Source organism: Euwallacea similis, chromosome 11 (genome assembly GCF_039881205.1).
Source record: "Euwallacea similis isolate ESF13 chromosome 11, ESF131.1, whole genome shotgun sequence".
Taxonomy (NCBI): domain Eukaryota; kingdom Metazoa; phylum Arthropoda; class Insecta; order Coleoptera; family Curculionidae; genus Euwallacea; species Euwallacea similis.
Genome location: NC_089619.1, coordinates 1545013 through 1561684, shown reverse-complemented (window position 1 = coordinate 1561684; position 16672 = coordinate 1545013). Strand labels below are relative to the sequence as shown.

Genomic DNA, 16672 nt, shown 5'->3' with positions numbered 1-16672 from the left:
ATCATTTCAAATACGCGGGTTTTGCGAAAAAAACCTTTAAGTACATAATGATCCGCTTGCATTTCTAACTTGTGCATCGACCGGATCCTCCCACAACATTATGCAGGAAAGACATGCATTGAAATCGTAGCGGAAAATGTTTTTACAACTATCACTGAGTTAATTATAGGCTTAACATGCTAATGATGTTTGGTTTTGCAACTTTTTAAGAAGGATTAAGTTTAGCGCATGCCTCACTAATTATTCCTAGAGGAAGAAGACATTTTACACTCACTTTGCTGATTCAAATCTGTGATAGGTTTCTATACAGAGTGTCATTTTTGACATTTTTATTGACGTTTATAATGTCGCTAATTAGGCATCACTATACTAACAAACAGCTTGTTGCATTAGTGTGAAAACTGAGTTGTGTTATTCGCGAATGTCTCGACACAATAAATTCACTAATATTGAGATGAGAAATATGGTTTGTTTTTATGCAATCAAATTTTGGAAGTCTGAAACTTCTTACTGATATTTCAGCCTCTTGAGAAATGGCTTTCTTCCAACTTGAAAGGATATTCCTCTAATCTCAGACAATGTTTTTGGTTTGTCCAAGATGGTGTTGCTTTTCATTACCCTATACATGTAAAGGAGTTCTTGAATATGAGTTTTTCACATTAATGAATTGGTTGGGGTAGTGAATATCTGTTGCCATCACCGATTTCCGACCTAAATCATTTACATTTCTTTATTATCTTCTCTCTTCTTTCTTTATATCAGCACTGGTATCGGAATTCGTGAAAGTATTGAAATCATCGACACTGATAATACCAGTTAGGTCCATTTTTTTTTCCTTTGTACTCGCCACGTGCGCCTAAGTGGCACTACCAAATAGTTAACTTGAAACAGATATTTTAAGGAAATTTATCATATTAAAACATCGTAATATGTGTATTCTGTAAAATGTATTCCTGATTGTAGAATAAAAGCAAGCAATTTTTTGGTTAAGACAAGTTTAACTGAATGATTCTAATTTTTATCCTTCTACCACCAAACACTCATTTATGACTCTGTTTCTGGGACCTCCTGTATAAGTAATTTGTTTTCGTTTATTTATATGAGCATTTAAAGTTTTAATGATATCTTTCCTTTTGTTTCAGATACATTCATTTCATTTAAAACATTTCATTTAAAACGAATAGGGAACTAACTGCTACTTAATTTTAGATATCAGGGTTGTGAATATTCGAAGATTAATGTGCCTAGAGTACTTGTATGTATTACCGACACAAAACAACACAACTTACTTTGAAGACTCTCGTAACTGTTATAATTATTGCGGTCTCTTGGTTGTTCCTTCTGAACATCAAAGATAATGTTTTAATAAAAACTACACTCAACGCCCAGTCCTACGAAATCCTGTGCTGCCCATAAAAAGCAGATGACGAGGATTGTGAAACACGCTTTGCAAATACCTTTTAGGATTTCCGATTTTAGTTCTTCCAAGGGCCCAATTTTAACACCTCTTAATCACTGTAGGCCCGAAAAGGCCTCTGGCCGGTTCTCAGTATGCATACACATTCAGAGTGCTACGCATGTAGAGGGCAGATTTATTATGGTACACATTATCCCATTGGTGAGGCGTATAATTTATCCTTTCAAAATTAATACTGGTGGTTTATGAAAGATGGTATCAGGGATCACCAATTTAAAAGCGGCATACAAAGAATGCCGGTTATAAGGTGATAGGCGATCTGATAAGGTTAATTGACAAGCGCGGCACTCATGGCGCCAATTGCCAAAGCGGCCAGCAGGCAGCAAAGCAGAAGAAAAAAGAGGAACCGGGTTTCGGGCAAGGCCCGTCTGGGGACTTCTTTGAATTTTTAATCGAAATCCGATACCGAACGCGTTGAATGTTTTGTGTATTTTAGATTATTGCCTAATTAGCCAAACGATAATTGAGTCGCGTTAAGAGTTTTGATAAGGCAACAGTCAATAGTCTATACTTTGCCGTCCAACTTAGTGCACCTACTAAATAAAATATTTTTTTTATTACGCATGCATCATAATCAACGTTTTACGCATGCTGCAGCGTACGTAAAAGGTCGTGCCAGCCCTATTATTCGTAGCAAATTATTTTATCAATAAATTCCAATAAACTCACTTCAACACTCAAAACCAAAGTTTCTCTACAATTTCTCCCGTGGAACTTGCTTTCCCTCCTGTTCTCCTAATAGAGTTTCCGCCAAACCGGAAGTTTCTTCCTTATTTCACGCCCCTTGATAATTTTCAACGCATTTCCATGCTATTGTTTTATAACTTTTTCTAGGAATTTTTTGGGAGTTTACTGTCATCAAAAACACAATTTTCTTCTTTAAGTCATTACCTACCTCACAACTCACATATGATCTTTTCTACAGAGAGATAACGCCTGAAACGTGCAAAGTGGGTGAAATGCAACAAGAATAGATATAATTGACGAAATGCTGAAAACTCTGATATAATCCTACCTCTGTCTATGTTCTCTTGATACTGCTCTCCCAAAAACTGGAACTTTTCTTCCATTTTCCAGGTTTCTCCACTCATTTCCCAGGAAACACAAACCTTGATCTCTCCCTGGAAAACATTATCCCCAAATTTATCCAAATTGACTTTTCATAGGTGAAAAACTTCCATGGAAGCACCTTTATATTCCCTTGTATTCAGCCCTTTGCCACATTTTACGTATATTCCGTCACTCTCTGGCCTGTTTCAGTTTATGTCTAAACACGTGGATATCGGGCAGAGAATTTCAGGTATTATCAAACGAATTTCCTTTGGGGAGCACGTTACCTTGGCCGATACAGGAAGTGGTGTAGCAGGAGAACAGAAACACCCCAACGGCAGGACATCGATTCACCTTGCTAGAGTTTCCGTTTCCCCGGAAGTTGGAAACGGTCGATAACAGGGGGGCGGTCCAAAGATGGAAGTTTCAGCAGGTGCAAAATGATTTAGAACGTTGAACAGGGGTCAATAACTTGCACAGTTTATTAGTGTTAGAGTTTTTCTAATTTTCACTTTTTAATTAAAATTATTATAAGGAAACTCCCTAAGAAAAACAAAACTTGGGGAGGTTTTATTGAGGTATATCTTTGAGAAATTTCCAACTTAGACCTTAAGAATGCAGGATTGACATTTTAATTTGATAAAATAAATGCATTTTAATATTTTTACTTTGTTGGGCTGTTAAACGTGTTGACGGTGGCTGCTTTATGATTTTTGCTGCTTGTTCATAACTTCGAATTTCAACGTCTGAAAGCATTGTCTAACCTATCTCGAATTTTTCCTATTTTCCTGTTACAAAAATTTCTCCCGAGTTTCCGCGGAGTTATACAAATATCGCCATTCGATCGGGGAAACTGCACAGTTTTCGCGTTAAGGAAAGGCGAGGTTAAAGAAGCTTGGCAAAATCGTTGCAGGTTTAAACGCATTGCAATCTTCGTAGTTCCGACGAGTTATGAATATGACTGGTTATATACTTATTATAGAACTGTTAGGGAGCTAACTGGTTACTTCAGGGAGGACACTGTCCTTTTTCTAATTTAGATAACAAATGCTTTTTGATAGAAAAAGTATCTTTGCTAAACTATGAGGTGAAGGAAAAAACCAGCTACGCCACTGTATTTTATGGCAAAATATTATCAGAATACGTTTCTACTTTCTCAATATCTTATTGGATGAATGAAGAACAGAGGAGATCCCAAAATGTACAGTTTTTTTAACACACCCTATATCTTGAAAACCAAGGTGCCACCGACGTTTCTGTCACTACGAACTTGCGTTTTATGAAAATCAAACAAGGAATGGTGCAAACCACATATCTGGAACTTCAATAATAACTGAGATATCCAGCAAAAATTATCGAATTTGAGACGCCCTGTACACTAATATTTATTGGTCTAAAATCACCAATAACGTAAACGACCCGCAAGATTAAACAAATCTAAACAAGACCATTCTCGCCATACGTAATCAGTTGTGCAATGCAGATAATAAAACAATCAATATTCAAGTTGTACTCTGTACAGGATAATCGGGCTGGTGCGGTTTTTAATAATAGCTTTTTTTCAGTCAGTATGACATCAACTTTCACAGTTGCCACTAAATTATCATACAAAGAAATGAAACAGTTTGCTGAAGCGGATTTGGAATTTTTATTAACATAATAAAAAATAAACGTTCGTTTAAATACATTTTAGCTAAGTAATTAATATATATGTGATAAATGTTATCAAACGTTTTGTTCGGGTTGGATGTTGTTTTCGTTGGAGCTGTTCAGGTTGTCTTTATCTTTGTCACCTACCAAGCTCTGGCGTGGAGTCATTGGTGAAGACTTTATATTTTGCAGTTCCTTTTTGCTTCTATAATGTACAACTCCGGATCCGAAAGCGTCACCCATGACGTTTATGGCAGTTCTAAATCTGTCTCTGGAATACCAATACTCTAATAAATATCTCGTCAGATTAGATCCAGTAAGCGATCTTACAAGAGCCAATCCACTGCCAAAATAAGAGTGACGTCCTCAGCAGGTAAACCAACAGTATCCAAGACCATCACCATAGTGACAAGACCAGCCTGGGGAATTCCCGCAGCCCCAATACTGGCAGCAGTAGCGGTGATACTGATAGCGATAATTCTACCAATATCCAGAGGAATCCCTCGCACCTGTGCTATAAAAATAGCTGCCACCGCTTCGTAGAGGGCAGTACCGTCCATGTTGATCGTGGCACCAATGGGTAGTGTGAACCTGGCTATCCTTGGATCGATGCCGAGCTTTTCTTCTAAACATTTTATCGTTATCGGCAACGTAGCTGTGCTGCAAACCATCGTGAAAATGTAGTTATTATTGACACGGTTAATTGGAACGGAAATAGCTCCAGCACGAGAACTTGAAGACCAAGCATTTATACGAATTAATTCGACGATACTAATGATTTTAATCAATTGTGAACACCAGAAATTGCCTACAAATGTGAGAATAGTTCTTCGTTTGAAGATAATTCATTGCAATAAATCATTTTCATTATTGTCGTTATTCTAGGGAATGCGGTAACGGAGCGAAAAGATGTGAAGTCAACTTGATCATTAAAATTGTCGGGGATTCTTGAAAATTTTTCATAATACGATCAAAGGTTTCATAATCTATAGGGTGCAACGTTTTTAACGTTTTTTCAAATGATTTACCTTGGCCGAACTGTCTTATTAAACAAAAAGAATTTCAATAGAACCTGTAGGAATTTTTGAGGCAGAGTTTATAATGCATGTGAAACATGAAGATAATTAAGTACCTGAGCTAAAACTGACTTGGATCGAAACATTGTTTTCATCTAAGTAGAGGTATGTAATATGACATTTTCCAAACTGTAGTCAGACTAAATGTTGACCGTGTTCTTACCTGGATGCTGTTCCAAAAGCGGTAGCAATGGCTGATGCAAGACTTTTGATAAACTGGAAAGGATTTTGCCTGGTCAAACCAAAGTAGAGAAGCGGTAGAATTACGAACCCTTGGATAAAAAGCCCTACCATTACTGTCAGGAAATACATTCCTAACCCGCTCATCACCGAAGCTGAAACAATGAGTGCAATTTAGCTCCTTCTCTACCTAATGCCTTTCGATCAGAGCCACTGAATCTCTTTGTCTTTATTTTTTACAAACTGGTTGCTATTGAAGTAATGTTATAAAGTAAATAACATATAGAATTGAAATTAGTAAACTGAGACTAAGGTTTATAATCAATCCGAGTATGGTGTGATGAAAAATATTGAATGGCTTATTGGCAATTTTCAAAAGTAAACTGTCATCCAGGGCTATTCAATATCAACAAAAAAAAAATCTACTTACACATATCGCTCATTTTCAAGATTTCTGAGCAAACCAAAAACAGAATACCAATTGGAGAGAGTGTAATCACCCATGAGGTGATTTTCATCATCATTGTTAGGAGGTTGTGGAAGAAGTTTGCCATTGTCCTTGTTTCCTCACCCAGTTGAGCTAGAGCTATGCCCATCGCTGCGGCGGCTACCACCAGGCCAAGAATATTCGTGCTTTGGGTACTTTCATATTCAATATCGAAGTTGTAGGGATCTGGATGTAGGAGTGTTTTTATGACTCTTGCAGCATAAGTACATCAAAGAACGGCTTACCACTGTCTTTGTCGTCATGTGGAACCAAAGAGGTGTGGTACTGGAATAGGAAATTATGTTTTATAGTACTTAACTAATATGAAGAGGAAAAGAAGTAGATCGAAAATTATCATCAGAAAACACATTAAGATATCTATGTTCTGTAATCTACAATTGGAGGTCAACTAGTAGAAAATGCGCATTTAACGGGTTTAAGTGGTTTCTTAAAATTTGAACATGATAAATGTGCAAGCATCATGAACAGGAATTGGCTATAGTAAAAGAGAAGTTAGGCTTTAAAAATAGCTAACGCCTCTGTTGCTGGTCTTAACCCTTTACATATATTTTTACATACAACATACTGTATTGTTTAGAAACATGTCTATACACTTTACAGTCTATTAATAAAAACTGAAAGAAGTTGGATCGATTCAAAGAAATGTAACAGAGATATGGAGGCACCATAGATGTGGGTATCACAGTACAAGAACTAACAAAAAGGACTCAAACCAAGTTAAATCATATCTAAAAACCTACCTGAAATATGGTAGCTTCAACCAAATTGGGAGGAAACATGCTCCTGCAAATCGTCCATCATCAGTACCAATAATGCCTAACAACAACATGGCCTTACCGAACGAGATCCAACAAGGTGTCTGTAGTGGTGGTATTCCTTTCGGGCAAAGCCTCAGATCCAGTACCGCTCACATTCCTACCCACCCCCGGCCGAATCGAAACCACCACAATAATGCCCAGTACTACCGAAGCAAAGGTCGTTGTCAGATAGTAGGCTATTGCCCTGACTGCTACTTTTTTAGATAGAGTCAAGTCCAAACTAGCTATAGCTGATACTGTAATGCAAAAAGGCCTTTGGTGCCTAAAGTTAGAGATTCACGAATAATGTAGTGTGTGATGTTTGGAGTGGAAACAAAATTGCCGAATCTAAAAAGTGCTCACCTAAACAAGAAATAATCAAAGGAATAATCAACGACTTGAGCATCCTCAAAAAGATCTGCCCGATAAATCCCACATACATAATTTCGCGTTTACTCCAGTCATCCTTGGTAGCCTTCAGTATGAACCCTAAAATACCACCCGCTAGTACACCCCCTATAGTGAGGAGTGTTAGGGCATTATTCCTCAGGAATCTGGTGAATTTGTTGCCTCTTGGAGGCGATTTGTCCTCTTCTACCTCGAATGTGTGATGCATTGCTGCCACAGGAGATTTCCCGGAACCTGGGTAGGTGTGTAGGGGTTCAAGTTCTGCCTGTAAGTTATTAAAACTTGGTTTAGCTGGAGTCGTGCGTCCTTATGTAAACAGCTAGGACTGCTAATGAGCACGTGAATGAGCCTGTTAAAGTATGTGTTAATTGGATCATTTTACATAAATTTTTCATTTTTGCGACTGCATGAATGAAGCAATCAAAATATCTGAAAGAACATCTAAATTTAAATTCTCAAGGACTTCTGTGAAGCGATTTTGGCAGATTCGGAACAGGTTTGCGTTTCCCCTTAACACGAAGTTTAATTCGCATGGTCGCTCGAGATCAACATTATTTATCTAAGGACCCATGAAGTTATTTGCATAATTTATAACTATTTACTCCTAACGAGCTGCAAACTTCATTCAGCATTTTTCAAACCTGTTTTAGTGTGCAGATTTTATTCATTACAAGACGGCGATTAGTCACCGCTGGAGTCCTGACATAACGAAATCACCTTAAGCGAGTATATGCTTACCTGGTTATCCAACATCTTATTCACACATAATTGTTAAACCACTACAGCTGCAAGACTACACCGAACTGAAGCTGGTACTCTAGCAGTTTAGTTATTTCATTCTAAATTTTGTTTAATTAATACAGCGTAGTTCAAATAAATTCATATTTATTCGGAATGCGTTATTACATCCTAATTAATTCACAACAATAATTAATATGTGGGACACAGTAAACGCGTAAATGGTTTTGTGTTGAGATGGGTTTTGTTTCAATGTCACCACATCCTCGTCTGGAGTTAATTTAAATTTAAATGATGGGTATCTAGCGACTTGCTAACAACCAATTAGTGCTATAGTGATAGATAATATAATAATGTGAGCATTATCGCGGGAATTTCAAAATCTGTTTATTCGAAATTTAAAATCAAGGAAAAAGGAAAATTTAGACACTTCATCCTGTTGTTGACAATTCGCATTGCCCACTCTGTATAATATTTATTAACTATTATACAACTGAACAGTTTGTGTACTTACAAGGTGTATACCTGCAACACCCGACAAGTGTCCAAATATTATGGCGTATTTTGGGAAACTTTCGAAATGTAATAAATCATTTGCGTTTTTAAGATTCAAACATTTACCTAATTTATGTTTTGCTTTGTTTCAGGTAAGCTATTAAATATTCCCAACAACTCTAAATGAAGCAACTTGAGTTGTAAATTTCCTTTCAACTGATAGTAAGTAATTAAGATTACCAAATACCGAGTCAAATATCTAACTAAAAATTTGCTTCGATATCAGAAGAGATGTGAAAATTTGATTGACGCCAAAAGAATAATTCTAGCTCGATCAGAGGTATGACTTTTATTTTTAATGATTTTCTATGTTGAAAGCCTTTCTCTTCACGTATCCAGGAATGGTAAACAATTTCTGGGCTAAATAATTTATGATAAATTCAGGGGAAGTATTTGTTTTAAGTACATTCTAAGGATTCTTAAGAAATCCTACAAGTTTAGAAAATGCAAGGGAATGTGTGGTTCATTTAGGCTGTAGGCAGACTCATAAAATTTGGTATAATTCGTAGAAGACTTTTGAAAGGAATCGCGTGAAATAGATCTTTGTACATTAATATCACAAAATACTATACTGCGCGATTCTATATTATCCCCCTCTCCCCATTCTTTCCTAGCCACTGTTCACTTTTTAACAAATTTGTATATAAAAAAAATTAAAAGCATTAGATGGGATCAAAAATACTATATTTTGACGTTTATTTATTTTTCTAAATGTTGCTTACGTCACCGGTAGGGTACAATGGCCGATTTTTTAAATTCCAACATAGATCAAGTGACACCTCAAATTAAAGGCATTTCAAAACTATATTTAATGGTATAATGCAATTTAAAATTGATCGATTAGTTTTTGAAAAAACTATAAATATAATAGAAAAAAAATGTCGTAAAAATGTAAAATAAATCAGTCTTCGGTTATTTTTATAAAATGTTAGAAGTTTGTAACCATCTATAGCGTCATGGGGCCATCTGCATTATCCTGTGGTCATATGCATTTCATCCCATCTTATCCCATTGTCCTGTACAAAGACGCCTGGCGCCATGGGCAAGTGGAGCTCATTAGAATTACAAGGTAAAAGCGCCCTTATCCATTGAAACCACATCATCTTTCCTCATAATTTTCTGTGAGCAGTTGCAAGTCTGATCATTGTAAATTAGTTTTTTAATGCAGTAAAAATTGTTTTTAAATCTATTGTATAAAATAAAGAAACTTAATTCAAGTAGTGTTAAAAACTAATAATAATTTGTTAGTTATGCGTGTGTTAGAAGAAAAAGATCTCCTGATTTGACACCTTTAGATTTTTTTTATAGGACTATATTAATTCAAGTAAAAGTTTTTTTTATATCACCAGAAAATTTGGCAGAATTACGACGTCTACTTATAGAAGTTTGCAAATCTATTAACTTACAAATCTTCGTTAATGTAAGGCAGGAATTTGTTGATAGGTTATATTTTTATCAGGAGCAAAATGGTACCCATTTCTAACGTTTAATTAAGTTAATTTCCTATCAATAAACAAGTTGTTTTATTTTTATGCACTACTAAACTGAATTTGTATTGCATTTTTTACATTTATTTTTTTCTACTTATAGCTCTTTTTCTCAAAAACTAATCGATCGATTTTAAATCACATTACACCATTAAAGGTAGTTTCGAAATACATTTAATTTGAGATATCACTTGACCCATGTTTCAATTTTTTAAAATCGGCCATTTTGCCTTAACGAAGACGTAGACAACATTTAGAAAAACAAATAAACGTCAAAAAGTAGTATTTTTTGTCTCATTTAATACTGCTTTTGAATTAAAAAAAGAATCATTTGTTAAAGAATTAGGGTGGGGGTACAATTTACAGTTGCACGATATTGTGGCTTAATGGGAAAATGTAGACGTATTTCTCGAGAGGATGGGATTTTGTGTCTTTTTCGACAACCATTGAAGTAAATAGTGTGATGGAATGAGAAGTTTTCGTTAATTTTGATAAAAATACATTATAATATATTAAAAGCTTATATGACATTGCCGTTTTCTGCTACATAGCTTTTTAAAAGAAGCACCTATAATACGATTATTTAATCCTGTTCGAATAGATTTTTTTACTCCGTGCAACACTGTACTGATTTGTGACCGGTAAATCGAAAATTATATACCTGGCACTGTAATATTGCTAAGCAAACTTACCGGATTCTTATTAAGTATCTATCATTCGAAACATTCTACTCCTTTCTAGAACTACTCTCCTACTTAATTTACACATTTTTCTCTTATTACGACCATGGCTGAAACTAGTTTTAACCTAAAGATTAATTTTATCATGAATTGCAGAAAAAATAGTATGTGTATTTCGTAGGAAAATCATGTTTTCAGCCTCTGATTCTAGTTAGCCCTGGCGCATCAGCTATCAATTTACATCCAGGACCAAAAATATATTGCTTTTACCACTAGATACTCAACAAACCCTTGAAAATTAGGCGATATCATGAAATAAAATAATATACTGTAGATATCTATTAGGTATTATTCGTCACAATACGTGCTAACACTTTCTAGACTGGGCTCCTAATGTGGCCTAGTCCGAAAAAAACTTGCACTGTAACAGGTCTTGCCCAATCATTTGCCAATACGCGAACATTAACTCGTTTTCTGAGGTTTTTCCATATTCTTTTCTGCATAATTCATTACTTGGAAATGATTTTTCTCATATTCGTTTTTAATATATTTTTTTAAGTTCTGTGTTCAAGTCAATGTAGGATTTGACCGAAGAAGGAATATGAGTTCTTTATGCATTTTTTTGTAATTATTAAATAACAATTACTATTAATAGCTATTTGAGATTGCAAAAACCGAGAATCTTTAGTTAAGTGGGACCACTTCACTTTGAAGCACAGCATATTTAGTTATAAGAACATAAGGTGTAGAAATACTTGTTGCTTTAAATGGTTATGTCCCACTATAAGTTCCATGTAATCTTAAAATTATGCACTGTTGTGATGTAAGTAATCTGTTAATGATCATGATCTAAGAAATGTTATTATCATCAATGATCTTTGAGTAAGCCGGCTTAAAAATATTTATATCGTTAGAGTGGAAAAATTCTATTACAAATGACTTGAAGCCATAAATTCAAAAATATTAATTGTAAAAATAAAGTACAAATAATTGAATCCATACTTTATTGTTACTAATTATTAAGCGATAACGTGCGGTTCGTGGTGTCCTTTAGTAATTAGTTTATGGCCTTCCCATGATTATAAGATTGTGAAATTGTTGTGATTTGAAAAAATGTTTTCTGAGGTTTTCCTGGAACAAAAAATATTGCATCAATTCATCGTAAATTTTGGCTTTATTATGTTATAGTACATGTTTAATACACAACAATGTTATTCGATAAATGGTAATAAATTATAGACGTTCTCACCTCACTCATAACGCGAAACGACTTATTTTCAGTCACCTCTAGCTATGATGACTAATAGCCCAATGAGTCTTATGTAGCCATAAAACATAATTCTTATTTATTAAAATTAAATCAGCATTAATTCCTCGATATACAAATCATTATTCAAGATATACAATTTATCCTTCTAACCTAATAAATATGCATAAATTATTAAAGATGAGATTTTTTTCTTGTTAGTAAAAACTTGTGATTATTAGGAAGTTATCAATAGATGTAATGGCAAAAAAAGAATGTAAATAAATGTTTAAACTAAGAAAATTAATACATTGAGGATTGGTAGAATATCTCGAGAATAGATAACTAAAATAATTGTCCAACACAAGCCTCAGCTTCTGCATGTTTGTACTTGCCTTAAAGTTAATTTATAGATCAATATTCAATTTATTATTTTTTTATTCAACATTTGCGATATATGAGTAGGACGTTAAATTCGATTTTGTTATTTACAAGATTGTAGGATTAGAAATTACACCACGTAAGCGAAAAAGTGGTCGTCGGTGTATTTAGTTTTATTATTGGTTTTATTGTTTTAAAATTTTCAAATCACACTATCAAGACGTGAATTTATTGCATTTTTAATCTTCATATTAGTTTCCAAGCTATAAAATGATTAACTTTGTGTATATTAACGTAAGTAATCTACTTTTGTATAATCGTTTCTCAAATGTGGAGTGACTCTGAGGTATTCATGAAAATATTGGCTATTGATTGAAGCTTGTCTGAATTAACGTTATTGGGATTGATATATGTACATCATTGGTTGTTTGCATGGTTTGGTCACTCCGCCATGTATCATGCTTCATGGGGGGATAGGAAAGATACAGTCCATATACCAATATACTTAATTTCGAGTCGTTTATCCTACAATTTTTCACAAACTTGTTGCTAATTAACAAAAAAAAGAAAAAAACAGTTGTTTACTTGCCTTTACGGAACCACCTTACAATGTAACCTATACATATAAATTTAAACCTTGCAAACCAATTAAACAATAAAGTCATAATAATATGCGCGAATAGACTCACTAGCCGATCAGCTATCGCTATGGATATTTTATTTGAAACTATTAGTTTGCATTTCAAATTATTTTCAACTTCAAATCAAGGTGTTATAGCAACATTTTGTCACGTGTATAACAACATTGAAATGATTTTTTTTTGTTTTCTGTGCTTGCGGTCTATCGCAAGTATTAGGATGTGGAAGGTTATTCATCTGTGCGTTTGTGTTTAATTATGCCGAAGAAAATCTCATAGAAAAAAGTATTTATTGCATTTTAACGCGCAAGTTGAAACAAAGAGGGTGGAATCCGCATGAAAACCTTTATGCTGTAAAGGATGTCTTCCATCCTTGACTGAAGCACAGGCAGCTTTTACGAAATTTTCAAAAATCTGAAATTTTGACTTGTGTTCATACATATAAAAAATTGTTCACAAAATTTCTTAAGAGATCACGCTCTGAAACGTTGGCAGTTAGCACGTAATAAACGAACACCTTGTATAAACGTTCAAAAAAATGTATAAGTCCTAATTAGTCAATACTTAACCTAAAGTGTTTCACTTGCACAAGTTTTAGGCAGCACTTCCAATCACATCCTCACACTATGCCAGTAATCGTAAAGATGAAATATTTACTAATTTATACTTTTTACCAGCTTAATATGTGTTACGTTTGAATGGCGAAAAGTAGAATTAAAAGTTAATACGACTTTCATTGTACCGCAATTGAATAGTAAGTAAATCTGCTCTGCGGTTTAGATCGGAAATTTTAGTTAAAATCTCTTGAAGGTGTATAAATGCAGTTTGTGGTTTGCCTGGCTACAAGTTACTTCATTCTTTTTGTCAATGTTGTGTTTTTCTTCTCATTAGCGCATGAACGGCCTTAACCTTCTGTCTAATAACTAGTGAGCATGTCTACCAATCAGGTGGAACCGGTAGTGATAGGTGGGGACTTGCAGAAAGGTATTTAAATACCACTACATCTACTTACGTTTCAGCACTAAACGTGACACTAAATAACACTAGTTGGATCTTCGGAAGATTTTGCACGAATCCGCGTGGCTTTAATTTTTCAAATGGTGGATTGCTACACTAATGTCGCTTTTATCGTAAATACTACCATAAAACAGATTTTATAGTACAAATCGAGGAATTCCGCGCAAGATACCGCTCGTTTGGATGTACTTTCCCGGGTGGGTTATGAGACAGGAGTGTGTTTTCTGCAGCCGCACAAGTACCACATGCCATATAATACCAGTTCAAACGAGATCGTTTATTGCAAAACTTTATTTTGGTACCACATGATATGGCGAGTAATTAAAAAGACGGGTTTTAATTCGGTAATTTGGGTATTTTGCTGCAAAGAGCCTGCGATTATCTGTTTTCGAGATATTCTGAATTTATCCAACTAAATTCTAACTGGGAATTAAGTTTCTTTCAGCAAATTTTCTTTTTTCATAATGTCATGTAGCTAACACTTAATTTGTTCAAAATTTTTCTCCATGCGAATAATATTCTTCTACGAAATGTTACCTGCTAAAGATAACGAATAATAATTACTAAACTTCGAGTGGCGAACGATTTTTATTTAATGGTGAAAAAGTAACTTATAATAGTTAAAACTTGGAGTATTTAAAAAACAAAGTCGTCTTAATGCATGGGAAGTAACGTGGCTAGGTATTCTCACTAAACTTAGATTTAATGTTTATATTTTAAAATTAATTTTTTAAAAATGGGTAGAAGGCAATACCTGTGATTCCTTTCCCTGTATTTTTTGTCAAATTTTTCTTTAAAAAATATGTAGTGATGGATATGGTGAGAAGATGTGTTACTGACACGAAGCTCCTTAATATTAAATTAGAGAGAAAACAGATATTGGCCGAAAAATTGACATTTCCTAAAGAATAAGCAGTTTCAATTAATATCCCAAACCTGTTAATTGAGCCATCTATACAATTAACTAATAACTACTTTTTAATAATAATTATTAAATTTTTATTGCGTATTTAGTTCACTTTTTGCATTGAATTTACATGGAAACCAAAGAAACAGAGATTAATACGATTTGAGTTTCACGATGGTTACGAATTTTTTTAATAATTCATTTGGAATTTAAATTAAGTAGATTCACTTTTACATCTTATGAAAACTGAAAACTGTACTGGACTCATAATAACTTCAATACATCATTGAAATCGGGTAATTATCTTTGTTAATACTCGTAGGCAAATATAGTTCTCGATTGCGTCATCGTCAAAAGTTAACTGGAGACTCGTGAGATAACCTCAAGACTACATTGACCTCTTGTTTTTCGATCTATTTAGCTTTAGCCTTTGGCTGTCATTTTCGATGGCTTTAACTAAGTTTCTTATCGATATCTTCCGTTGGTTTGATTTTGTTCGGTAAGGTCTCACTTGATTTTGCTCTACTATCAGAAAGCGTTCAATAGCGACTGAAACCCTGCAATGATAAATGGGAAAAATTGACTTACAGCTGAAACTAGGCCCATCTGACCCTGATAGTTTCGTGGTGGGCATCCAAAATCTCAGGTTCAACTCGCATTAAGCGAATGCGATTTTAAGGAATATTTCTTAAACATATCTGGATACTTATTTATTATGTTTCAAGGGAATAAATAACTATATTCGTGATTATAATAATTATACAATTGGCCTTTGGTAGTAGATGTATGAGATTAGTTTTCTTTCCGATGTTTGGTGAGAAGATGTCGGAAATTGTAGAATTGCAAAGTCAGGTAAATGAGGAAAGAATTGCAACTTTATCTAAAACCAGCGTGAGATAGGCATAAAAATGTTCATAGAAACTACTCAGAGTTGCCTACAAATATCAAAAATTAATAGTACTTTAAGTATCTTAATTTAAATAAGAAATACTTGGTACTACGAATCCCTGAACTAAAAAATAAAATAAAAATAATTGCAACTTGCTTTAACAATTTTCATCATTAACGTATCCTCCACCAAAGTGTCAACAATAAAAATGTTCTTACATACAAAGCTTCCTGAAAGTAGGTCAAAGTAAAACAGTGAAATCTTTAATGAAAATTTATACTAGATTGCTATATAAACTGCATTCTAAAGGTCCTTGATTACCGAAATACAGAATATCAAAATTTAAGATGTTTTTTAATTTTATTTCACTGAACATAAAGAGAGATCTGTTTCAGAAAAAAGCACTCGTACACTATGTGCACTCGGACATTTTTGATCTCAAATTGCATTGCAATGATTGTAATTGGATGTCACTGAAAGTCTTATTACTATTTAAAACTGGTAATTGAATAATAGTTACTTATGCGGATTGTATTATTGTTGGCGCAAATGCAGCTAGTTGTAACAGTTTAAGACTAATTTATCGTTTTTTTACAGTTGGAGAAATACCAAAATATCTGGTTAATCTTAATATCACCAATTTATTGTGTTACGTAAATGGCGAATTGTTCTATACGTATATCAATATTAATGACTCTGGCAATTAACGTGGGAATTTTTATACATGTGGATCATCTTGCAGTCATGCTTGAAAGTGTCTCCCCACTCCCAACAAACAAAACCATATAGTAAAATTTTTATTGCTATGCTAATTTGTATTTACTCGAACATTCTCTAAGATTGATTAACATAACCATAATTAACCGGTGAAAAAAACTTCCTTCTGGGTAGTAATTTAAGTTCACTATTTTCCTATTGCATCGTAAAAGTCAAAAATGACCGAAAATATTGCCCAGAACTTTTTTTAATGGTTAACTGTGAACACAAA

The 16672-nt window shown here is 34.1% G+C and overlaps 2 protein-coding genes across 3 annotated transcripts in view; one reads left to right on the top strand and one right to left on the bottom strand.

The window, feature by feature from the left end:
* The window catches only part of Zip48C (Zinc/iron regulated transporter-related protein 48C), a 67211-nt gene that overhangs the window by 15191 nt on the left and 35348 nt on the right, over window positions 1–16672 (top strand). The gene's annotated exons all lie outside the window — the stretch shown is intronic.
* On the bottom strand, window positions 4152–14115 carry LOC136411970 (excitatory amino acid transporter 3-like). Of its 2 annotated transcripts, none has more exons than XM_066394793.1 (9): window positions 13884–14115; window positions 7102–7411; window positions 6779–6995; window positions 6682–6724; window positions 6166–6205; window positions 5864–6106; window positions 5417–5588; window positions 4508–4837; window positions 4152–4448 (listed from the first exon to the last, which is right to left on the bottom strand). In XM_066394793.1, the coding sequence occupies exons 2-9, from the start codon at window positions 7352–7354 to the stop codon at window positions 4253–4255; spliced, it is 1494 nt and encodes a 497-aa protein (XP_066250890.1). In that variant the 5' UTR covers window positions 7355–7411; window positions 13884–14115; the 3' UTR covers window positions 4152–4252. The 2 variants fall into 2 exon arrangements, with proteins under 2 accessions (XP_066250890.1, XP_066250889.1); XM_066394792.1 differs by lacking the exon at window positions 13884–14115 and adding an exon at window positions 7885–8156.